Source organism: Sminthopsis crassicaudata, chromosome 2 (assembly GCF_048593235.1).
Source record: "Sminthopsis crassicaudata isolate SCR6 chromosome 2, ASM4859323v1, whole genome shotgun sequence".
NCBI classification, from domain to species: domain Eukaryota; kingdom Metazoa; phylum Chordata; class Mammalia; order Dasyuromorphia; family Dasyuridae; genus Sminthopsis; species Sminthopsis crassicaudata.
In genome coordinates this window covers 580,228,790-580,255,287 of record NC_133618.1, presented here as the reverse complement: position 1 = coordinate 580,255,287, position 26,498 = coordinate 580,228,790, and the positions used below count along the sequence as shown (strand labels likewise).

At 41.2% G+C, this 26,498-nt stretch overlaps 1 protein-coding gene across 3 annotated transcripts; it reads left to right on the top strand.

The window, feature by feature from the left end:
* The first annotated feature begins 719 nt into the window (after window positions 1–719).
* Window positions 720–26,498, top strand: ITPRIP (inositol 1,4,5-trisphosphate receptor interacting protein). Of its 3 annotated transcripts, none has more exons than XM_074295524.1 (3): window positions 727–979; window positions 15,068–15,176; window positions 24,457–26,498. In XM_074295524.1, the coding sequence occupies exon 3, from the start codon at window positions 24,470–24,472 to the stop codon at window positions 26,117–26,119; it is 1,650 nt and encodes a 549-aa protein (XP_074151625.1). In that variant the 5' UTR covers window positions 727–979; window positions 15,068–15,176; window positions 24,457–24,469; the 3' UTR covers window positions 26,120–26,498. The 3 variants fall into 3 exon arrangements, with proteins under 3 accessions (XP_074151626.1, XP_074151625.1, XP_074151624.1); XM_074295523.1 differs by lacking the exon at window positions 727–979 and adding an exon at window positions 8,062–8,160; XM_074295525.1 differs by lacking the exon at window positions 15,068–15,176 and having other exon boundaries at window positions 720–979.

Sequence of the window (26,498 nt, the reverse complement as noted above, 5' to 3'; positions counted from 1 at the left end):
CCCGTTCCTCTGTCTCTGGGTGCATGTATTCATGTGTGTGGCTTTCACGCTGCCCCTAACCTCCGACGGGCCTCCCTTTGTGTCCCCGCATCTTAGTTTAGCTCAGTGTCTGTTGCATGGATGGTTAATAAATGCTTCTTGAGTGACAGATCCTTGCTACTATGTACTCCATTTCTCCGGAGTGAGGGACCACTTGGAGCAGAAGAGGCTGCTCCACCACGTATATAAACAGAGCACAAAAGGTTCCTTCCGACGGGTCCGGGTCCCGAGCCCAGCTGCAGGGCTTCGCACGGAGCTGGGAGGAGGGCAGACGTTTCCCAAGGTTTATGTTGGAAATATTTGGAAGGGAGGCGGGGAAGAGGCACCGCGTCTGTTCCGGTAGTCGCTACAGCAACTCCAAGCGGCTGCAACCCCTAGGCTAACGGAGGAGGGTGGTGCTTAATTAACCCTCTCGGTTCCGCGAGCAGGAGCTGGTATCTACTTAAGGCAGTCTGCCCCATCCGCCTCTCTCCCCGCACGCTCCTTTTAGATTACGGCGGCCGCCCCCGCTTCGGCCAGGGAAGCCCCGCGCCCAGCCCCGGGGAGATGTCCAGCTGCCGGCCCCTCGGCCCGTGCAGCCCCCGGATTCTCCAGCCGGGCCAGTGCCTCCTTAAGCAGCGTCTACTAGGCTGAAAGTTGAGGCGGGGGTTTTGTTCTTATAAGGAGGGAAAAAAAAGTTTCTCTGACATCCAGGAAATGAGCAACCCCTGAAGCCCATTAGGGCCAGGCTGATGGAGGCCAGAAGATCCGAGTCAGCAGGGCTGTCGCCTGCTTCTCGCAGCTCGCTACCCCGAGAAACGCCCGGCAGCAGTTAAACAGTTGTCACCCCGAAGTTCCCAACTCGCCGCCAACTTTTTGTGAGCCCGCCCACCCGCTTTAGGGTGGGGGGAAAGTAGCGGGACAGAGCCAGGTGACGGACTAAAAAGTGGACTGCTTGCAGGTAAGTCCTGAACCATTGTCTTGTATTTCTGTCTTTTTGTACCTGTTTACACTTTTCTTCAGGAGCGGTGGAGAAATGCTCTTGGTGGCTGCCTGCCAGGAAGAACCGAAGGGGGAGATGGAGCAAGGGAATTTGGGTTATTTGTAGTTATTTAGGAGGAAAGGAACTTAGAGGCTCATGGCACTAATTTCCTCGTTGTACAGTGGAAGAAACTGAGACCCAGAGCTGACGATGACTTCCTAGTGATCATGTAACGAGGTGATGGCAAAGCCAGTACTAGAACCGGGGCTCCTGGCTCCCAGGCTATCGTGTTAAGCTGCCTTCCAGATCTCCTACTATTTTTTTAAATTGACTTTTAAGGCACTCTGTGAGTAAGCTGGACACCAAACGTAGTAGTTTTTTGTTCCTTCCTCCCTCTTTCTGCCATGCCGCGAAAGGATGCAGTTGAACTATCAAATCCGCTTTCGTTTTCCCATTCTGACTAGGCAGGGAAGGCTTTGTACCTCCTGTGGCTGATATAATTTGAGACAATGCTCACTGAGATGGAACCTCCATCTTAGCCCCCTTTTCCAATTCTGTCATTTGATCTGGATGACAGGGTCTAAGGCTAAGCTGCTAAGTGAGCCTAGAGATCATGTGTGGTCCAGGGACTCCCCAGAAGTGCCCAGAATCTCTTAAAGTCTCTGAGAAGTCAAAACAATTTCCATAATGGGACTGAGACACCTTCATTTCTAATAGGACAATTATCAATAGATAAAACCCATATCAACAAAAGCTCTTTGGGGAGTTCTGGATACTTTTTTTTAAGAGTGCAAAGGAGTCCAGAGACCAAAAAGTTTGAGAACTGATGATACATCATATCCATTTTTTGTTATAAGAATGAGGAGTCTGAGGTGTATAGAATTAAGTGATTTGTCCCAGATTACAAAGCTAGCTAGTGGAAAAGCCAGTCTAGAATCTAAGTCTTTATTCTTTCTCCTTCAACTATCTCTGAGAAGGAAAAAGAAGGGCTTCCTGGACCCCTGGAATCTTAGTTGGAAAGGCAACTTTTTCTCCTTCAGGTGAAAGATAGTTGCAGTCCGTGGCTTGTGAAGGTAGTGAAGCAATGAGATGTGTCCACCATGACCGGATGATGTTCTCACAGCTTCCTCTTTCTGAAGCTGTGATAAGGACCTGCTTGCTGTGTGCAAATTTTTCTATTGCCCAAAACTTCTTTTCCTGGATGATCAGCATTCTTTGCCTTTCTCCACCCTCAATCCACAGAGCTATATACTCTCTTCGTGACTTTCAGCTCAATATTCAGGGAAAAGGAGGACTCCCTAAGAGAAAAAAAGGAGGGGAATCTACATAAGCATGACCCATCTCTTTCAGATGTGTGAAGCAGTATGGTGATTGGTACAGTGGGAAAATCTTTGGCTTTATAGGTTCTGCTTCTGATCCTCATTAATTGGTCTTCCAGCTTTAGAGCTATTATCCCAAAGAGAAAACGTGTCCCTCCTTTCCTGATTTGGTCTCAAGGTGCCAAAACTGAAGTGGTTCTGAGGCTACAGAGTGCCTCACACCCAGTTCCGCTTTTAGATCTACAACTACACCTCATTTTGCTCTTATTCTTCCTCTTTGTGATTTTGCTTGGAGGTTTTCATCTTGCTCACTTCCCAAACAAATGCAAGTTAGCCTTCTTGCTGCCTTTTTCCTGAAAGAAGATAGGCTGGGAGATAGGGAAGGGGTGTTCTGCCCCAGGGATTGCACTTCAAACTCATGGCAGAATGTAGATAGTGCACACCCCTCAATAATAGCATAATGACCTGGTTACTCCTTCCATCTGTACAGCCATAGTGCTTTTTTGCCTCTCATTGCTTACTAATTCTCTGTGTGTGACTGCTTCAGGCAATTCTAGACTCATATTTTCCATGTGCATAGGATGACTACCATCTTCTTGAGTCTCTTACTGCGTAGGTACAAAGGGGCTATTTCCTTTGAATGTCAGCCTACAGTTTGAATAATTTCAGAGAGGTAGTCATATCTAGCTTCTAGTTTATATGTGTGAAAACTTGTAAACTTTTAACTTCTTCCCCATGAACCAGATGCTTTTCACTTTTCAAAGCACTGTTTTTTTGAAATAAAAAACATCTGGGGTATATGAATGGTTAGTTTTGCTTTGGTACTCACCTCGTGTGGGAAACAAGAGGAACCTCTGAACTAAGATATCTTTCAAAGATCCTGCTGGTTTAGGAGTTTCATATAGGAACAAGGTCTTTTGATTGTAATTCAAAAAGTCAGGTATGGGAAAGTAAGAAGGGAGATAAGACTCTGAGAAGACATTCTTTTAGCTGAAGACTATGGCAAGTCTACAGGATGAGCTTTACAGCAGAGAAGTCACCTCAGTCAGATCCATCTGGAGTAGACTTAGATCAAGCTACTGTACTTTAAGAAAGTCACTGACAAACTTGTTTGAGAGAATCACCATGGCGAAGGGATTTGAAACAATGTCATTTGAGAAATATTGAAAGCACTGAGAATGTTTATTCTGGAGAGGAGAACTTGGGAGGTTTGTTAGTTAGGAGAGACATGGTCATTCTTTTCACGTATTTGAAGGTTCACCACAGAAGGATTGGTTTTGTTCTGTATGGCTCTGGGACTAAAGAATTAGGACCTGTAATTAAAGTTTTTTCTAAAAACTTACTATCTTAATTAGCTACTAGATTAATCTTTTCTCTGTGCCTCAGTTTCATCATCTGTTAAACTAATGGAGGAAAGGTTGTACTAGATAAATAGTTCTTAATTTAGATTCCATGGACAGATTTTAGAGAGTATGTGAATTTGAATGGGGGAAAAAGTACGTCTTTATTTTCATTAACTTGTAACTGAAAGTAAGTGTTTCCTTCTGTTAAGGATATAGGCAACACAAACGCTATTTAGAGGAGTCCATGAGTTTCTCCAGACTGCCAAAAGGGGTCCATGACCCAAAAAAAAAAAAAAAAAAAAGGTTAAGTAAGAACTCCTCTACAAGATATTCAAATGATCCTTCTAGGAAAAAGTTCTGTTCCTTCGTTCAACAGCGAAACAGGTTGTCTAGGGAATATAATCAAGGGAGGAATGAATGATCTATCAGATTGTAGAAGGGATTCTAGCATTGGGTGGGAAGTTAAACAAGGTAACCAGATCCTTCCAACTGTAGGATTCTGTAATTCTAAATTTGTGTCTGGTTCCCCCACACTCCCATAAGGAAAGTATGGTGGTATAGGTTGAGCAAGAGAATATGTAGCATTGAGGGAGGGTTGAGGATTAGGTTGGAAATGCCTGACCATTGGTTCTTCTTCAAATTGGACTCATTTGCTCCCTGAATCCAACCCTGCTTTATGGGAAGCTTCTTGGGTTTGTTGAGGAAAGGTGATGATCTAACCAGTGTACCAGTAATCATGGTTTTCTCACTTCTCAGGCAGGGCTGCTGAAAAACTGATTTAAGCTAGGAAAACAGAAAGGCAATAAGAAAGACACTTTCCTTTAATAATAAAAGGAAAAATCCTAAGGTTAGTACAAGGGGCAGGGTAGATGACTGGTCTGACATCAGAAATGAGAGATAAAGTAGCAGAGAAGCAAATAGCCCTTGGTGACAGCTCCTGACAAATAACCTGGTGACTCCCCTTCTTAATTAGTGGGTGGCAAGAGGTAGCAAATCCAGTTTGGGGACTGGAATGGATCAAGGTAATGACTAAGTGTTGCCCGGGTGTGTCTAGAAGAAATGTGCTGCTTTATGCAGGGTTCAGGGCCCAAAGCTGCCAGTGGGGAAAGGGTGGAGGGAAGGAGGGAGCTGGCAAAGAGTCCTTTAAACCAAGGACTTCTTCAATTTTTTCCACTTTTGAGCTCTTTTTGCCCAAGAAAGTTTTACTAACTCTGGTCATATTGCTCTGTAAAATAGGTATGCAATTCAAACATTTGTTGAATCATAATTTTGCAACTCTCACCTTGTTATGAGACCCCATTGTGGGGTTGTAACACATAGTTTAAGAAGTTGGGCTTCAAACTACCTTTTCTCCCAAAGTGAAAGGGGGAAGATACTGAAGAGCTGAAGACATGAAGTCCAGAATTGCCCTTGCAGAAGATAAGTTAGTGAATACATCTGACTAGGTCTGGGACATCCAATGATGAGTTCCTTTTTATGACAAAAGAGTCCTATAGTTGATAGGATGTTGGACCTGGATTTTAAAAGATATTTCAGGTCTTGCCTTAGGATCTTGCTTACTTATGCTCACTAGGTGTGCTATCCGGGTAAGTCCCTTAAATCTTTTTGCAAAATGAGAATGTACCTCCCTCACAGAGTTGTTCTGAGGCTCAAATGAGATTATACGTGCCTAGTACTTTGTCATCCTTAAAATGTTAAATAAAATATGAGCTATTATCAAAATTATTTTGTGTGTTTAGATAAAAATCTATGTAGGAAAAGGGGAATGTCTCACCTACTTGCAGTAACCAAAATCATTCTGACAGGGGACATAGCTTTGTATTCCAAGGTGAAAGAGAAAATGTGGGAGTGACAGCTGTGACATGCTTTTCAATGCCCAGAATTTGGAGTCAGCAGACACTATTTCTTTGTGGTTTAGGGGGAAAAATCATTTGATTTCTCTCTTTTCTTTTATTTTCCTAATATTTAAAGGGGGAGATTGAATTATATGACCTCTAATATCTTTTCTAATATCTCTGTTCTATGAATGCACATCCTCCTAGGAAAGAAAGAGTATAGTGATTTCATTTCATTTGTAGTCAGATATAAGGGACTAATACCAAATCCTTCAAGAAGAGCAAATCTGGAGAAATCAGGACACTAAAGGCTTAAAATCAGGATGAGGGGGGAAAGGAGGTTCACAGAGGGTGCTGGTTTCTGATCTTGGTCCCAGGTGCCATTGGCCAGACCTTGGGGTAGAAGCCTAGCACATACAGGCCCAGAATTATTCTGAGTTGTATCTTGTAGTCATCAGCTACCAATCAAGGACAAAAGTGTAAAATTTCTGTCTCAAAAAATGATGTTTTGATTAGGAGCTGCATCCCTCCAGTAAATAGAATACTGGGCCAGGAGCCAGGAAGACTCATCTTCCTGAGTCCAAATCTGGCCTCAGACACTTCCCAACTGTGTGATCCTGGACAAGTCACCTCACCTGTCTGCCTCAGTTTCCTCACCTGTACAGTGAACTGGAGAAGGAAATGACAAATCTTTCCTGTATTTTTGCCACGAAAACCCCAAATGGAGTCGTGAAGAATTGGACAAGACTAAAAAATGACCAAACAAAAACAAATATTGGCTCAGTGTCAATACAGGACAAAAAGGTCTGCCTGAAGATTGCACTGGCAGGCACATTTGGCCCCAGTATCATGCTACTCTGTGGTTCCTCTCACAAAGCGGTCTTCCATCCTCAGTGTCTCCCTCTCCCCTTCTATCCCTTTCTTATTACTTAAATTTTTCTCAGCCCAGTGGCTGGATAGTGACTAGAGGGTACTGTAATACATAGAGGGGTCTGAAGTCGTAAAACCCAAGTTCTAATCCCACCTCAGATGCTCAGGTTAAAGCATGACCCTTAACTTCTATGTACTTCAATTTTCTCATGTAAAATAGGGAGAATAATAGCATCTACCTTACAAGGTTGTTTTAAGGATCAAATGAGATCCTATTTGTCAAATACTTAATAAATACTTGTTTCCCTCTCTCCCCCACAAAAAAAAAAAATGTTTTTAATTTTCTCTAGGATTCAAATGCAATGTTCCTTTCTAGTGTCAATTCCCTCCTAAATATTAAAAGCTTAATAGTGCAGATACGTGTTGTCTTTGTCATATCAGTGAGATTTATATAGTTTCAAGGTTGTTAAACTTGAAGTTATGAGGTGCTTAAGCATTTATTTACTAATAAGTAAGGTTCAGGCACTAAAGTTCAAGCAGGCCAGTTAGAAATCAAAGGAGCCAGATAATGGTAATCCAGAAGGAAGAAGTCCATAGCTTTATTTTTTTTAAATTTTCTCGCTCTCTCTTTCTCTCTCTCTCTCTCTCTCTCTCTCTCTCTCTCTCTCTCTCTCTCTCACTCACTCACATAAGGCATAAGGATTAAGTGACTTGCTCAGAGTCATAAAACTAGTAAGTGTTAAATATCTGAGGCTGGATTTGAACTCAGAACCTTATGACTCCACTGCACCACCTAGCTGGGTCCATAGCTCTTGATCTGAAGGCTTCACTGGAGAGTCCAGGTCTGAGAGGCAGAGTCAATACATATGAGCTGGAGGGGTCTTTACCCATTTTTGTATCCTAGGCCTGTTTGGCAAGTCAGTCTAGTGAAATCTATGAGATCCTTCCCAGAATGTTTTTAAATGCATTATATACTTAAGATTACAATAGAAACCAGTTAAAATTATATAAAGCATTTGTTAAATGTTTATTGTAAAAAATATGTTTATTAAAATAGTTTATCAATTTTTTTTAAAGTCTATGAATATCCAGTTATGAATCTTAGCGTAAGGTTTTCTCTGACATCTGCAGTCACACTAGTTAGGACATAGCTATAATTATAACTGCCCTGTGAGTTACCAAAAGATTTCTGTGACCTTTTTTAAGGGAACTAGAGCTGCTTACCATTTGACCATTCCTAAGCTTTCTCTATACAGTTAAGGGAGCCCAGAGGGATTTTCTGTGTCCCTTGATCTTAAGGAATGACTACCTCTTTATTGCCATCCTCCTCTGAAGTTTGGGAAAAGGAACCTGGTTACAGGATTTTAAGAATTCTAGAATGGTAGAGAGGGTGCCATTTCAAGTGGGTTTGTTTAGCAGTAAGCACAATTCTGCCAGTCATAACACTTGTTTCTTTTAGGCTTGAAAAATTCACAAGGAGAGTTGAGTTTTAAGAATGATCTATAACAGAAATTCAAATTAAAAAGGAATTGTGAGGACATTTTTCTTTTGTGGGGGGTCAGGCAGGTTATTTGGAACTAGACAGAGGTTAATCATATCATTAAGCAATTAACAATTTCCCACTTTGCCAAGTAGTCCTTTCTCCATCTCCTTCTATCCTGATCTATGACATCACTAGAATAGTAACAGTCTATGTGTGTCATCACTGTTGCCAAGGGCAATATCAGTACAACAAGGGAAGATGCTCAGAAGACACCATCTAAGATTTGATTGGCATGAAAGCAGGTCCCAAAGTGAGGATATTCAAAGACCTTACCCTCCTAGAGTTCCCTGGGGATTTCATCAGGGAGTATGATTGGCGTAGATAACCAGTCTGTGTTCGGTTGGTAGAGCCGCTTGGATGGATGGGGGAATGAGGGAGTAGCACCCAGGGGTCATTAAGCCCTATACCTTTCTTGCTCTCACAGGCCTTTTTGAGGCTGGGAACAAGGTGGAGGCAAAGTGAAGCTTTAGAAGTCTCAACTGACTTCAGTTGGAAGCTACCTTTGCTGCTGTCACCAGTATGTTCTGGGTATGGCAGAAGGAAAGAGGAACTCTAGGGTTCCCACAGAGTTCTTCAAATGTGGTTTGTGGGTGTGGAGTGAAACATGGCTCCAGGTTAGTCTTGGTCATGTACCTACCTAACCTTACCTTTGGTCCCCCTCCCCCTTACTGTGCAGTACAATAGTAAAAATATTGGACAAGAAATGAGGAGACCCAGATTTTCATTATGGCTCTTCAGTCTCAGCCTCTTCTTAGTCTCAACCTCTTCATCTATAAATGGGAGAAGAGCTGATCAAGAGGAACTCTGGTTCCTTTTACTTTTAATAGTCTGTGATTCTTAATTCTGACTCTGTCCCCAAGGGTGTTACAGACATTGATTGAAATAAGGAAACTCACGTATTTAGTTATAGCTCTACTTGGGAGGCTCTTTAAGAAAATGTAGGGTTAGGGAGATCTCTTTGAAAGGCAAAGCAATATGGGATAATCTGGAAAATGCAAGACTTCAAAGCTCATTCTTGCTATTAAATAACTCTATGTGTCTCAGTTTCCTCACCTGTCAAATGAGAGAACTAAAGTCCCACTCAGTTCTATTTCTGTGATCCTATAATTTTTTGAAGTTACACTAGGGAGTGTAGCCTTGTCCTCCTTTTCCACTTACGAAAATCTGGAATTGGATGAACCCCAGGCCTATTCACATCTAAGAAGTCTGATATTCTTCACTTAGTTGGGAGGTAGCTCTGTCTCAATTGTGATGGGCCATTCTTGCTGTGTCCTCTTAATTCCTTCTGTTACTTAGAAATCTAGAATGTAGGCAGAGCCAAAGAATGAAACATTTGGCTATAACCAGAAGACTGCAAATAGAACTTCCTATCTAGAAAAGTGATGAGAAGCTAGAATAGGTTAGAGAAGGAAGGTGTGGCAACCTTTTTTCTCCTTGATACTTGCATCTGGAGTGTAAAGCTTGGTGTCAGAAGGGACCTGTTTCAATCCTGTCCCCTTTGACATTTACTGGGCAAGTCTTAGGGCCTGGTTTTCAATCCTGCCCCATTTGACGTTTATTGGCATTTACACATAACTTCTTCATCTGTAAGATACAAATACTTACTTTGAAGTTGTTGCATAAGGACAGATGAAATAAGATATTTTCTAAATGATAGATCTTTAAGAGATATGTTAGCAATTAATATTAATTATATTTTGAAAATATATTACATTTGAAATTTTGAAATATTAAATACATTTTTGAAAGATTAATTACATTTTGAAATAGATTTTGAAAAATCTGCTTTGAGGCTGGGCTAAAAGATCATCAAGTGCCTTCCACTTTGGCTTAGCATTAGATTTTATGAAAAAATAATGAAAAAAAAGATATAATGGTTAAAGTGCTGAGCCTGGTGTCAGGAAGACACCTTCTTGAATTCAAATTCAGATTAAGACACTTATTAAGGATGTGACCCTGGACAAGTCATTTAACCCTGTTTGCCTCAGTTTCCTCAATTTTAAAGTGAGCTGGAGAAAGAAATGGCAAACCACTCGTGGTATCTTTGCTAAGAAAATCCCAAATGATTTCCTAAAAAGTCAGACATGACTGAACAACAATCATAAAAATTTCCCTGGATACAGTTGCCTGAGTTATATATAAACATAGCTCTGGGTAAAGATGGAAGTCAGACTTATATGCTATAAAGAATAGAGATTTATGAATGACGCTTCTATTTACAAGTGTCTTCTCAAAGCTAATTATGCAAGTGGTATTTCTGCTTTGATTATGACCCTTTGCATGGCAAGGGTATTTACAGATTATATCTTAATCCTTTGTGTAGAAAGATAAAGCAATTTTGAGACAAAGATGAGAGAGAAACTAATTATTATCCTCATTTTCATGCCCTTAAGACTGTTCCCACTCTTTCCCATGATTCATTGTATGATGTCAAGCAGATGGGGTTTCAATTGTCAGGCAGATGGGACTCAATTTCCCCATCTTTTTTTGGTGGGATAATTTCCCATCTTTTAAATAGAGCTAATAACAGTCACCACCAGAGTACTTTGAGATCCTCGGATGAAAGTCGCTAGATAAATATAAAGCACATAATTATTGAAACATCTAAGCCACAGATGAATAATATAGAGTGACTGGAATGTGTGGCCTGGAAAGGGGGTCTAGAGTTTCTTTCAAATTTGGCTTCCAAACTGCCTTGGGCTATGCTGATTTATCTCTCTGCTTTTGCTTTCCTCTTTAGCTGTCTGCTAGGGAGCCCCAGCCCTTCTGAATTCTCTATTCTAAACTAACTTCAGATAGGGAAGCAGGAAAGGAAAGGGAGAAGGAGAAAAGAGGAGAAGGGGAGGGAGAGAGAAAAAGCGGGGTTAGGGAGAATATCTTGCAGTTTGGGACCCATCCAGAGGCTGAGAGCAAATGTGCTTATAACTGGCTGTCTTTTGGGGAATGTGCTTCATTAGCCTTCTATCCAGGGAGGGAAGAAAAGGAGCTGGAAGCCCTCAGCCATGAGTTTATGAAAGTGGCCTTTGTTCTCTCACTTCTTTGTTCCACAGTCACTGAGAATGCAGGGCTTCTGCAGACCCAAATTAAATGGAAACCGTGTGGTGGGAGTCACTTGGCATTATCCATTTGTGAGCTTCACAATATGTCTTGTATCTCCATATACCTCCTGCCCTTAGATACACACACACACACACACACACACACACACACACCCCTCCCACCCTCACTCTACAACATCCAAAATAATCTACGTCCTTTTCCCCTGATAGATCTTAGTAGACAAAGAAAGAAGGACCATTTTTAGAAAGTCCAGAGAGCAGAGTCCTCAGCAGCGTAACCCACTCTTTCTCCTTGCCTCTCAGAAACTCTCACAGTCTCACAACCATTTTGGTCACACATTTCTTACTTAATCACTTACTCAACTCTGGTGTCATTCAAACGTTGGTGTCGATGCACTGTAGCTTACAGAAAAGAGCATTAGACTTAAGAGGCAAGAAGAGCTGGATTTTGAATTCTGGCTTTTGAATTGGATGATGCTGGACAAATCACTCCTCTGAAGTTTGAGTTTCGCTTCTATAAAAATAGCACTTCTAGCACTGTTAAAATGTTTCATCATATAATGTATGAAAAGCCATTTGAAAACCTTAGGATCTCATGTAAATATCAGCTGTTTTCACTAATCATCCTTTCCCTGTTCCTGACTCAGCAATACTCTCATTGACACTAGATGGTAAGTTTATTTAAGGGCAGAAATCAAATCTCTTCATGAGGAACCACTTCTTTCTACCTCCCAGGGATTATGACACAGAGCCTTGTACACAGGAGTTGTTGTTTAATCATGTCTGACTCTTCAAAATCCCATTTGAGGTTTTCTTGGCAAAGACACCCGAGTGGTTTGCCCATTCTGTCTCCTACTCATTTTACAGACGAGGTAACTGAAACAAACAGTTAAGTGACTTGCCCAGAGTCACAAAACTGAGGTTTGGTTTGCACTCAATTCCTCCTGATGCCCGGGCCAATGAGTCACCTAGCTGCCCCTCTTACCTTATTTTTGAAAGAGATTGTATGCATAGAGAACTGAATTTAGGTTCAGTCACAAACTAAATGTAGGACCCTAAGCAAGTCACTTCATCTCATAATGTCCCATTCAACTCAAGACTGTAAGTTACAGAGCAACACCTGATGATCTACAATAGTAAATAGGATTTTCTTCCTTGAAAATTTTCTTATATCTGTGAAGGAAGACACAGATCAAGATAGTTCCTCTCCCACCCCTTCCACAAAGTATTTTCACTGTGATATTTTCACTGTGAATAAATGCAGAAATGTGATTGCATCTATTTTTATATTCCAATGGTGACTTCCCATTATAGATTATAAGGTTTTGATATGAAAGAGACCTTAAAGATCATCTAGCCCAGCTCTTTGATTTTAAGGATGAAAAAACTGAACTTTAGAGAATTTAAGTGATACCCAAAATTCCACAAGCTAATGATAACCATGGAATTCAAACCCAGATCTTTTAACTGCTTCCCTAGCCAGAAAGGAAATTGAAAGTAATATCATTATTTAAAAGGAAAGGAGAGGACAGCCCCCTTCTTTTCATTTGAAAGCTGTTTCCCACCTTAGTGACCTCAATATCTCCCCTTTTCAGAAAATATACTTCTGAAACAGAAATGGGAGGGAGAAAACCTGAGGAGCATTTAGGTCTAGAAGGATGGGGCATAAGGAGAAAGGGAAGGGGAGGGGAAAGGACAGAATTGAATATGTATATGAATATACAAGTTAATAAGAGGATAAATGGGAGGAAGCAGCTGGCAATGCTAACTGTATTCTATGACTTTTCGGTCCCAGGGGTTTGGTTCTCGAAATAATAGAACTGGTTGGCTCTGAGTAATGCAGCCAGGGTGTATGTAGGAGGGTGGCAGGGCAGGCAGACACCCCACTATTGTTCAGCCGGTCCCTGGCATCAGAGAACACAACAATCAAGCTCTTAATTTTTTATAACTGGGCTGGGCTCATTCTTTTTTGTCTGATGTTATTGTTCCCCCTTATTAAGATGAAAGAGATTGTTAGACCTTTACAAATCCAGAGACAGCCTCGTGTGTATATATGTGTGTGTGTGTGTATACATTCCCAGCTTTTTTCCCCATTTCTGTCCCTTCCCTGACCCTGAATTTTGGTCTCTATCTCATGCCAGGTTTATTCTGGGAAGGAGAGTAGAATGGGTGAGGGGTCTTGCAGGCGACAGGAAGGGGTTTCCCAGACCAGAAGCTAAACGTTTAGTAGCTCCAGGGGAGAGGGGGAGGGGGAGGATCTTATCCTAACAGCAAATGGGTGAAAGAGTTGAGGAGACAGGGCATATGACTGTGACACAAAAAAGTAAGTGTAAGAAAACTGCCTCTTTCCAGCCATTTGGAAAGCCTTTGCAAATTTTCATTTTTCTGATGGAGCTGGAAGAGCCCTCACAGGATGCTTCTCACCTGATCTGACTTTAATATTGATGGAACAAAGAAAAGGAGCTCCCAGGGATTGATTTCAAGCCAGATTACTCTCTCTATTCTCTGAATGAGATGGGATTAAAATAAGGGGAGCTGGTTTGGTGTTCCAGCCAGCCTGAGCCTCCTGAACAGAAGTGGCAAACCAAAGGATCTATTCCTTCTGTCTGCCACTGGGTATTATCAGAGTACCCCAGTGTGGCTCTGTCTTCTAGCCTAGACCCAGACTGGCCAAGATCTAGGAAGGGAAAGCACAACTGTCAGCTGGGACAGGAGCATAGATATAGGTAGGCTGGTGTCTTGGAGTGAGCCAGCCCATAACAACCTAACTGATATGAGTCAATAGACAAAATATATATATACATATATATATATATATACATATATATATATATATATATGTATATATATATGTATATATATATATGTATATATATGCATATATACATATATATATACATATATATATATATATATATATATGAGAGAAACAAGTACAGATGAATCCCATAATATGGGAAAATGCCACACCATGTATTTTCCCAAAGCACTTTTGCTCTAAAACAGAGGGACCTTTGTTTTACTACATTTGTCCCTCTATTACTGTGTGGACAGACCTTACTCCACCCTTCTAGCAAAATTTAAATTATAATCCTATGAAAATTTGGGGAGATGCAGTGTCAAAAGCACCCAAGATTAAGAGGCAGGTTGGTGTGGTGCCTTGGCCTTTAAGGTCCCTTCTCCCTCGTCTTTGTTCCTTGATCTGTGATTAAATGGCTTTAGGCAAATATCTTTCCTTCACTGAGTCACATTTTCTCTATATGTAAAATTTAGATGGAATTAGATACAGAAGAATTTACTGCCGGCCTCAAGGCAAGTGACCCACAAAACTCCTGAGCAGATGTAATTAGGAAATGTTTAATAAAAATAAACATATAGCATAATATTGATAATGTTAATTTGTAATTTTTAAGTCATTGTGTAGCCTGTTTCTATTTGACACCACTGGGCTAAAAGATCTCAAAGGCCCATTCCAACTCCTTATATTCAAGGAGAAAATATGGTTCATTGCTGAGAATATTCCAAATATAGGGAACAGTAGAACAAAGTCATAAAAGTAGAAACATGCCGTGTATTCAGGGGACAAGACAAGTTTGACTGAAGCAGAATTTATGGTGGACGTAGTAGTGGAGGAAAGAAAAGTAGGCTGTGTTGAGATTTTGAAGGAAGGCTTTGGAGAACAGAATGTAGAGTTTGTATATTATTCAGTAGGTAATGAGATATGGAAGAGATTTGACTACAGCAATGATATGTTCAGCGTCTATCCCTCTAACAGAAGAATAATCCAGGACAGTGTTGAGATCTTAGATGTTTTGGAATCAGGCAGCAGGGAGGGAACTGTTTTTTGTTCCCAGGAAGATTGATGGCACAAATTTCCCTTTTTAACCTTCTACCTAAGGGAAGGATTGCAGTCTGAGGGCAGGAAGGATGTCTGCATGTCCACCCAAGCATCGTCGTCCCTTCCTGTGCCTTGCCTCAGAACATTCTCTGCCAAATAACTGTCACTATGGGGTAGAGCTAGAAGTTAGTGCTAAAGCTTAGTCATAACGCTACAATATTCATTGATCTTGAGAGAAATTTTGTTCCTTCGTCTAACAGGTATACACTTATCCCTTACTTTGTACCAAGCACTAAACTAGGCACCGTGAAGGGATAGGAAAAAAGGCTGCCCTCAAGAAGCTGTTGAGGAAGCAAGACTCCTGAAACAGTTAAGTATCAATATGAATTGCATCTAATTAAGTGTCTAAATCCTGTAGAATCTGAGTGCTGTAGGATTTCAGAAAAAGGAGATGTCAGAATGGGTTGATCTGGTCAAGAAACTCTTCATGGAAGTACAAGTTGAGCTGGGCCTTGAAGGTTGGATTATGTTAAAAGGGTAAGACTGGAAGGAGACAACATGAACAAAATTACAGAAGCAAGAAAAGGCACCATGTGTCATTTCAGGCAGTAATGCTAAATTGGAGTTTCCTTATAGGACAGGAGATCACAAGAAGTAAGGGCTGAGAATATTTGCAGGAAGGTGGTAGTTAAGACTTAGTAACCAATGATGGCCAAAGAAAAGGGTAAAGGTACAGCCTGGGAAAGTGTGCCTGGGGATAGATGAAAAGGAGAGTAGTCTCACTGAGACCAAAAAAAGGCAATGAAAAGAATAAAATGCCCCAGAGAGTTTGAGAATTATGAGAAATAAATGAAAGTCACTGGATCTTCAGTAGAGTGATAAGGTTGGAGGAGATTATGGAGGAATTGGGAAAAAAGAAATAAAGACAGTAAGCTAGTCACAGTAAGCTAGAAAAAGGTCAGGTAAGTCAAATGAAAGTTGGTTTTTTTGTTTTGTTTTAAGAAAAATTTTTCCTCTATGGAGGTTGAGGGAGGGGATGAGATGATCTAAGCATGTTTGAAAGTAAGAGAAAGAGGATGTGGAAAATCAGAATTTGAAAATGTGCTAGAGGGAAAAGAATTGATTAAGGATATAGAGAAAGAGAGAGTATTCAAAAACAGAGACTCAAAAAACTATCCTCCCCAATATAAACACCTTTCTAGAGTCTTCTTTCTTTTTCCTCATTCCTTCTCTCTATTAGAATCATAGCTTCTTAATGTTAACAGGGATCTCAGACATCATGCCTAATCTCAATCCAAAACATAAATCTTGTGACCAAGTAGGTCACGTATTCATTCAGCCTTTGTTCAAGTACCTCCCAAAGCAGCCCTAACAAGTAGCGTTCTCTAAAAATAGAGTGAAATTTTTACCCTTATGTCAAACCATAGTGGATTTCCCAGCACCCACCACCTGTTGCTCCTACTTCTGACCACACAGATTTCTTATCCTCCTTGTACATGAATTGTACCCTGTGTACCTTTCACAAATCTAATCTCCTCATGGTTTTGAATCCTCACCATTCTGGAAACCTTTCTTTTGATGTCCTCTAGCTTCTCAATTTCCTTGGTGGTATCCAGGAATAAATATATTATTCTACATATGGTCTGATCAGGATAGGGTACAGCAAGACTTCTCTGTTTTTGAACATCATACTTCTATTAATAAAACCATCTAGCCTAGATCTATTAATCAATTAAACTAGATCTGCTTTGGTCATCAATGAATTCCTGATTCATAATGAATTTACTGTTCCACTGAGATCCCCCAGATCTTTTTCAAAAGTAATGCTTCCAAGCCATATCTCACCCTGCCTGTATCCAAGTTTGAGACATTATATTTATCCCAATTAACTTTCATCTTATTAACTTCAGGCCAAGCTTAACCCATCTATCTTTGTTTGATACTCAGTTAATCATATATTGGCTACCCTTTCATTCATTGTGTTACCTGCCTTTACCAGTGTCTTTCCATATGCAAATGTCTTCCATTTCTTTGTTCTGCAATGTTTGTCCTTAATTCTGCTGTACCACATGAAGCCCTTGGACCAAAGAGATTCCTGATATCTATCTACAATGGCCCTGCCCAAGTGTCCAGACCTGCCTTAAAAATGCTTCTCTTGCTACTAAGACAGAGTTTTCCCATCATAATGACCCTTCATCTCTCTCTTTCTCCCAGAAAGGGAAGGACAGAGTGAACAAAGGGACTTTAGGAGTTTGAGGTCTGGAGAGCATGGCCGTTTTGATGGCCGTTCGTCCTCAGAATCTTAAACTGTGGTTCTGTAACCCCACATGCAATCTGTTAGCAATGTGGGCGTCACAAAATTATAATTTATTATCAACAAATGTTTGATTCATATACCATTTTATATACCCATATACTTGGGATCATGTAAAAATTTCTTGAGAAAAAGGGGGCACAAGTAGAAAAAGTTTAAGAAGCTCTCCTTTAGATTAGGTATTTTAGGAATCTCAATATTCCCTGGCTCCTCCTAACAGACCAGAGAGTCTGAGCCAGCTGCTTTTTAAGCAGCTCTGTTGCATCCCTGAGTTTGTAGATAAGTTTCAAAAAGTTTGTCCCTCCCACAACCCTGGAAAACTAATTCCTGACCCTTACCTCTTTATATGGGATCGATCAATAAGAATTTATTGATCACCTGCTATGAGCCCAGCTCCATGGAGAATACAAGAAAAGACAGTATTATTGTCCCTTTCTCCCTCAAAAAACTGGATTATAATCATAGAAACCAAAAGTAACATTCGTGAAATAATTAGCAAACAAGTATATGCTAAACTGTGGGCTTTAAACATTCAGAAAAGAGAGATCACTGTAGCCTCAGAGCAGTACAGGTAAAGGAACATGCTGAATGATGTGGGAAGGGTTTAATTACAGAGAAGATGGGTAAGGGCATTCTAATAATACTGTGACAGATATATACTTACAATTGTATATGTTGTCTCTCAGGATAGAATGTCATCTCCTTAAGAACAGGGATTATTTTATTATTTTGTATCTATTTGTATCATCAGTGCTCAACACATTGTAGACACTTAATAAATGCATATTGGTTAGTTGATTAAGGTGGAATTGTCATAACACAGGAAAGAGACCAGTGGAGAGAATGTGTGAGGGGAATAGGAAGAGATAAGATAGGAGACCTAAGGTGGAAACAAAATATGTAGAACTAGAACCTAAATGCTAGTATCTTTAATTTATTTTGTTTATACCTTGTTTGTACACGGTTATTTCCACACTGTCTCTCTTGTAAGACAGTGACTATCCCTAAAATAGGGATTTTTTTGTTTTTCTTTGTATCCCCAACACTTAGCCCAGGGTCTAGTATGTATAAAAGATGCTGAATAAATGCCTGTCCAATTAATTGGCTTTAAAGGCAAGCAGAGGAATTGGGAGGTGATATTCTGTAGGAATAGAAATCCCAGAGCAATTCTCAGTATCACATGGCTTCTGTCTGTTTTTTTAAAATACTTCTTTTTGCATAACTTCATTTCTCTTGGGTTTGGGTTATCTATCTCTGACAATATCTTAGGGAAACTCTGGTCAGGTCTAATAGCAGTGGGGGATGGTGGTTCAAGGAATGTCATCTCTGAGTACAGGATATCCAGGTAAAGAAAAAGAAAGCCAAAGGTGAATAGTATCTGGTCTAGCTGGTTCTCTCCTTCCCTAGTCACCCTCACAGTGTCTTTCTATGTATTCAATTTTGGGGCAAGTTGCTTTCTTTTTGTGAAATTCAGCCTCCCCTCTGTAAGTGAAAAAAAATAAACTACATGTTCTCCAAAGTTCCTTTCTCTCCAGATCCTTTGATCCCTGATATTGAGATACTGTTGAATTCCCTGTCAAACCATGATAAAAATGCACTTCACACTCCTGAGCTAGTTATTGCCCTTCTCTTGGCCTCAGTTTTGTTTTGTTTTTCTCTGAAAAATGAAAGACTTATAAGTAAAGGAGCTTTCAGTTGCCTTCCCTGCTATGATGTTTCTATAATTCTCTTATCTTTCATGGGTATAAGTCTTGTCTCCCTAGCCAGACTGTGAGCTCTTCAAGGGCTGGAACTGTGTGTCTCTTATCTCCCTTGGGGCCCAGAGTTGGGCCTCTAAAAGATGCTCACTCCACACTAACTGATTTTTTTTATCAGTTGTGTTGAGTTGGTTCCCCTCTTGAGATTCTGTTCTCCATTTTTAGAAAAGGACAGAAAAAAAAAAAAGGAAAACAAATTAAAATGGCAGAGTAATCTCCTTTTAGTTTGGTTTGGCCATTAGACAAGGTTTGCATGATATAACAATAACATTAATAATAATAACTAACACTGATATAGTGCTTGGTATTGCCAGGCACTGTGCTAAGTGTTAAGGGGAAGGGAATAATCATTTATATAGCACCTATTATGTGCTAGGTATTGTGCTAAGTGTTAAGGGGAAAGGAACAGTCATTTATTCAGCACCTACTATATGCTAGGCACTGTACTAAATGTTATAAATGATGAAGTTGTTGCTACCATTGAGTCATTTCAGTAACATCTGACTCGCCAAACTTTATTTGAGATTTTCTTGACAAAGATACTGAAATGATTTGCTTTTTCCTTTTCTAGCTCATTTTACAAGTGAGGAACACAGTGACTTGCCCAGAGTCACATAGCTAGTAAAAGTGTTTGCAACTGGATTTGAACTCAAGTTTTCCTGAATCAGACCCAGGACTCTATGCACTTCACCATTTAGTTGTCCAAGCCCTAACAGTAGAACTCAATATTTATAGATGTTTTGAGAACCATGTGGTCTCAAGTTGATGTAAATTGTATCATCCGGGGTATTGATAAGCAAAAAAAGTCATATCTCAAGTTCTATTAATCATAACTCATATTTATATAAAATGTTAAAGTTTGAGCTTTACATATAACCTCAGGATACCATATATGCCAAAAAAGGTCTTCAAGGCATCTGATGAATCTTCTGTGGAGGACATGGAGAAGAACATGGACTGGATTTCACTAGAGGAAGTGTAGAGATTGTAATCTGTACAGGGAGATAGTACCTACATTAAGGAAATCTTGGAAGGCTACGACTCTCCTAATTATAAATACAGCTAATCATCTGGTGCAGAATGTGTCTACCTAGAATCAGGTGTCCTACCCAGATTTTTTTCCAAAGATGCCATCCCACAAAATCTTGTTTATTTTCAGTTGGGAGGGCCTAGGGCAGCCATCAAATCCCAATTCATGTCCCCTCTTCCCAAAAGAATATCTACTCTGACATGCTGAGAAGTAATCATGCAGCTTCTGCTTGAAGACCTCAAGGGAGTAGAAAACACCACTTCCTAAAATAGCCCATTTGATAGTGCTAATTTTTAGGAATTTTTCTCCTGATGTGAAACCTAAGTCTCTTCCTTTGAGCTTCTAGCCATTGTTCCTAGTTCTGCCAGAATAAGTTTTCTCTGTTATGGCCCTTGTGAATACTGGAGGATCACTGTTATGTTTCCCCCTCCCCCATCTTCTCTCCAGTCTTTATTTCTGGCCAATCATCTCTCTTCAATTCATCTTCATATGGCAGTGGAACCAAAGTTCTTTACTGTCCTGGTTGCCCCGCTCTTGATCATCTCTTCCTTAAAGACAACCAGAGCTTATAACAGGATTATCTAACCCACCCTATCCTCTGCCTCACATATACCTTTAAGACCAAGACCATGTTCTTGGATTAGCACTAGAAGTACAAGTCCAGCTGTTCCAGAACAAAAGTATATATTGGGCTCTCTTCACAGTCTAAGGATTGTGACTGTTAGGGTCAACTAACTCATAGGCAGCATGATACAATGGAAACCCTGGCTCTGGAGGACCTGAGTTTTAATCCCACTTCTGACATTGACTACATATATAATGTAGGGCAAGTCATGTAACTTCTGTGAGCCTCAGTTTCCTCGTCTGTAAAATGAAAGAGTTAAGACTATTTGGACTTTGATATTCCTCTAAGCTTTTGAGGATATTTAAATTATGAGCTTGGGAAGAAGAAAAATGGCCTTATTCTTCCTTATTTGATATTTAAATACTTTATGCTATTAGCCAAATATGGGGAACCTGGTAGGGAGAGAATGGAGTGAGAGAGGACTAATAGTATCTGGACATAAAAGTCTATTTAGATGACCGACAGGTTGAGAGACAGTGATAAAAGGCAAATAGGAAAAAACAGGCTGAATCAACATCTGAGACTAGTGTTTAGGATGTATGGAGAGAAGTGTGGGATGGTGAATACATGAAGCAATGGTATATGTAGAAGTTTTCAGCTTCTCTCCAAGATCCTCTGCCTAATAAAATTTAGCAGAAGGCTGAACTCACCATAGTAGAAAAATAACTGGATTTGAAGTCAGGAAGCCTGAATTCAAATGCAGACTTTGTTGTATATCATTCACATGACCGTGGCCAAATTACTTAACTTATCTATGACTCAGTTTCCCCATCTGTAAAAATGAGGGGGCTGGCCTAGATGATGTTCTGGAGATCTTTTTCATTTCTAAATCTTATAAGTGTCTAAGTGTGGTTAAAACCTTCCAGAAGGCAGGGTGGAGAGGAGAGCAAGATAGAATTTAGCGGCATTTCCTGCTTATTTCCTGGCAGCCTGATATAAACTTACCTCACAAGATGACCCTAATTTATTTTTGAATCTGATTGCCACAAACAAGAAATCCCTTAGTTTGTGTGCTTCTGACCAAGCTGAGACTAACTTGATTTCAGGGGTCATATTAGTAGGTAGTTTGCTGTTATTGTTGTTTTTAGATATTTCTTTCTCTTAAAAAAGTCAGGAAAATCATATCTTTTGGCAAGTGTCTCATACAGTTATCCCGAAGGAGTTCTTAAAATCAGTAGATATTCTTCACACTGCCCTCCTGTGTGATACATGAGGGTACACACATATACACACACATTTACAATCTTGGTTCCCAACTGTCCTTTCCTAGAAGTTCAAACCCTGATTATTTTGTATGTGGCTAAATTGGAATGAGGAGGTAGCAGAAATTTCAAACTCTGGTCCCTTGGGGGAGATGTGGTGAGCCACTAAGGCCCCAATCTCTGTTTTGGAACAATTCCCCAGCCTCATCACTGTTGTAATGTTGGAAACAAAGGGGATCATAAAATTTAATGAGGAAGAAATAGTAGCTTTGCGCTCAGATGAGAAGCTTGGCCCAGTCCACTGGAGACCTGTTAATTTCATAAAGGTGATGACTCAGGAACCTGCTGGCCCAATGCCTCTTTTCCCCATGGGAACCAACAGCCTGTTCATCCCACTCGTCTGCCTTCCTCCTTTTGTTTGGGCTTAGAGTAGGCAGTGTTCCATTCAGAGGGACCCAGATCATCTTGTACGTCATAGTAACAACTCATAGCAACGTGGGGTTTTAAGGTCAGCCATAAGTACTGCTCCTATAACTCCTCTCTGACGCACTTGATATAAATGGTATTGGGCTTATTTTAGGGGAAAACTGAGAAATCAGCCACTTATAATCTCCAGAAGTATAGTGCTCTTTCTACTACATGACAGTTATTTGTGTATGTGTATAGAGTGAGCTTTATGCTCTGCAGAATCCTTTCTCAAATAATTATATCATTTGGCCCTCCCAATATCCCTCTGAAGTCAAGAGGAATTATGAGCCTCATTTTCATCTATAATTTATTGATCCTTTTTGATGTAAACAGTTACATCTAATTTTCACATACATACTCCTAAATTGAAGCCTTCCTTGGAACAACAACAGCAACAATAAAAAATTTAAGCTCAAATATCTACTGCAGTGTTCATATCTGATAACATATATATATATATATATATATATATATATATATATATATATATATATATATATAGTATTCTTTCCTGGTCCTCTGCCTCTCTATCAGGACTACTGATATTGGCCCAATTTAACAAAGGAGGATACTGAGGCCATGCTATGCTTTTCCATTTTTTTTGTCTCTGATCATTGACTTTCCTGAATCAATGGAGGCTACTACAACTCTTTTCCAATGATAGGCAACAAAGAATGCATTGGAAGCCAGTTACATCAAATGAAAGAAAGACTTCCTCATTGTGAATGTTATTTATAAGAATGGACAATCCTTTTTTCTAAATGATAAGATGATCATCCATCTGTTCTATGTAGATTCCTTATGAAAGGTAGTATCCTAGTCAGAGGTAGGGGATGATTTAGATTTCATATCATCCTCATTAATTAGGATGATATAGTAGGATTAATGCTGTTATCCTACTAGCATTTATAGAGCATCGTAAGATTTGAAAAATGTTATATAAACATTAACTCATTTTCTCTTTACAACAACCCTGGGAGGCAGGAGCTATTATTATTCCCACTTTACAGATGAGGAAAATGAGATAGGCAGTGGATCAGTGACTTAGCCAAGATTATACAGCCAATAAATGTTTGAAACAAGATGTGAACTCTGGTCTTCCTCACTCCAAATCTAGCACTCTCTTTTAACTGAATAAAATAAAATAAAGCTTTGATCCTTCAGTAAATTACCTCACCTTCTGGGAGAGATTGTTAGCCCTTCATTAGATCATTTAAATCCATCATCAGCTATTTATACCAACAGTGGTCAAGAAGCTTCTGATAGGGCTTTGAGAGAGGGGAGACCAAGAGGCTGCAGGAAGATGTTCAGGTTGAAGAACAGAGAGATTTCAAGGGCCACAGTAGACTTGGTTGGTTTCACACTTTTGCCAGCTCTGACTCCAGTAATTCTTTCCACTGTTGTTTCTCTGATGGAGAAAACAGAGCATGTGCTTGGCTCTGTTCCCTTGGAACAATACTTCACCCCCACTTCCTCCAGATCCTCTACTTTCTCATCCTTTTCCCAGGTGTTCTCCTAAATGGGACCCTGGAGAATTCATCTTGAAAAGTTGTTCTTTTCCTGCCCTAAATTCGACAGAAACCCAGGGAATTCCTTTTTTTTTTTTTTCCCCTCAGACTTCTCCAACTGGCACTCTAGCAAACCATACCTGAGGTGGGGCTGGCCTGACTCAGCCAATTGTGGGTAATATGCGGCCTTTCTCCCAAAGAAAACACTTTCTAGAGATGGTCACTAAGGCAGAAAACCTTTTCTGCCTCCCCCATCACTACCACAGCAAATAATTTGTCATAAGATCGTGAACCTCCCTGAGTGTGAATTAGGAAATTCACCAAAAAGGAAATAATGACACAAGACCAACAAACCTCTCCCAGCATGTGCCATCATGCACTGGAGGGAGGGGACTGTTTATTCTCCTTGTCTTAAAAGAGTGGCTTCAGCTGATTTCGGCTTGGGGTGTCACTGAAGGAACTTAGCCAGCTTAACTGTTGGGGAAGGGTTATGGAGCCCCAAACTTGAACAACTTCATAATTATCATAGGCTGACCCTGCCTGTGCTATCTTGTCTGGGAGGTGGTAGGCAAATAACCAAGACTGTTCTGAGAAGAGGGAGGAGGAGAATGGGGAAAGAACTCTTTTCATGAGGCATTTAAGAAGGGAAGAGAATGAGTTTGATCAGCCACAGCCCAATAATGACAGAAGTTGTTTGGAGATTCATCTTCTCTCCCACCCACTTTATTTTTCTTTTTCCTTTTAGGGAAGTTTTCAGCATGACAGCAGGAATCTTCAGGGTCTGCCTGGTGGTGGTCACTGCCATCATTAATCATCCGATCCTGTTTCCTTGGGAGAATGCCACGATCCCAGAAAATGAGGAGGAAATCATCCACAAGATGAGGGCGCATCAGGAGAAGATGCAGCTGGAACAGTTGAGGCTGGAGGAGGAGGTGGCCAGGATGGAAGAAGAGAAGGAAGCCTTGAAGCAGGATGCTAAGGATGGCCAGCAGCAGAATGAAGGCCGGTTGGCCTGGGACCTATGGAGTACACTCTGCATGATTGTTTTCCTGATGATCGAGTTGTGGAGGCAGGACTACCTGGATGGCATCCCCCCCGACTCTCCTGGAGAGGAAGATGACCTTCCCAGTCCAAGGACCACCTTTCGAGGCATCACCCTCCCAGATAAGGTGACACTGTCCCACTTTTATGAGCGATGCATCCGAGGGGCCACAGGAGACGCCGTCCGGACCCGAGAGTTTGTAGAAGGCTTTGTGGATGACCTGTTGGAGGCCCTGAGGAGTGTGTGTAACCGGGACTCGGACATGGAGGTGGAAGATTTCATCGGGGTAGGTAGCATGTATGAGAACTGGAGGGTGGACAAGCCATTGTTGTGCGACCTCTTTGTGCCTTTCACGCCCCCTGAGCCTTATCGCTTCCGCCCAGAGGTCTGGTGCATCAGCAAGTCCGTCCCCTTGGACCTGCAGGGTTATGGCCAGATCAAGGTGGGCTTGATCAATGAAGACTCGGTGGGCTGCATCTGTGGCAAGACCAAGCTGGGGGAGGACTTGCTCTGCCTTCTGCACAGTAAGAACAAGATGGGATCCAGCAGCGAGATGGAAGACCTGCTGTGTTTCAAGGACTCTCCCTTCTTGGATATGGACCAAGTCATGAAGTGGTTCCAGACAGCCCTCACCAGAGCTTGGCAACAAATCTCCCACAAGTACGAGTTCGACCTGGCCTTTGGCCACCTGGATACCCCAGGATCCCTGAAGATCAAGTTTCGCTCGGGGAAGTTCATCCCCTTCAACCTCATCCCGGTGGTCCAGTGCGAGGATTCGGACCTCTACTTCGTCTCTCACTTCCCCAGAGGCCGTCCCGTGGGGGCACCGGCCTCCAGTACGCACTGGTTCCTCTCCTTTGCTGTCTACGAGAGACATTTTCTTAAGATGATCACTAAGGCCCTGCCAGAAAATTCCTGCCACCTCAGCTGCCTCCAGATCGCCTCCTTTCTGCTAACAAAGCAAAATCGCCTGACGGGAGTCAGTGCTCTCAACAGCTACCACCTAAAGACAGCTTTGCTTCATCTGCTGTTGGCCCGGTCAGCTTCCGACTGGGGGCCCGGGCACCTGGAATCCCGGCTGAATGACCTACTCCGCTTCCTCGAGAAGAGCCTTCTAGAAAAGAAGCTCTACCACTTCTTTGTGGGCAACCAGAAGGTGCCTGCCACCATGGGCATCCCTGAGCTCTTCAGGCAGGCAGAGCCCTTAAATCTTTTCTGTCCTTTTGTCCTTCAGCGAAGTCTCTATCAGAAAACATTAGATTCCTTCTATGAGATGCTGAAGAATGCTTCTACCCTCATCAGTGAGTATTCCTTGCACGTTCCTGCTGACCACTCGAGCTCACACCAGAAGCGGACCCTCTCCTAAGGCAGCGGGAATGCAAGGGCCAAGGTCAGGGGGAGTAAACCATTCCTCTCTCAGGTCCCAGGCCTTCACAATCACTTGGAAATCCAGACCCAAAAAGATGTTCTCGGGAGTTGATGCTCATCCTCTGGAGGAAACCAGTGGCCTCCAGGAGCAGGGAATGTAGGACTTGGGGACCCCCAAAGGCAACAACTCGACTGCTTTTAAGCCATATTAGTTGGTTGGTGATTGATGGTTCCATTTATTAGGAATCATTCCTTTTTAAATTCTGTTTGATTTTTCTCTCCTTTCTCCTTCCTTCTCCCAACCACTATGGAGTTGGTATTCTACAGCAGGAAAGTGAGGAACAATTCCAAGTTTTTTGACTTGGGTGTAATCATTT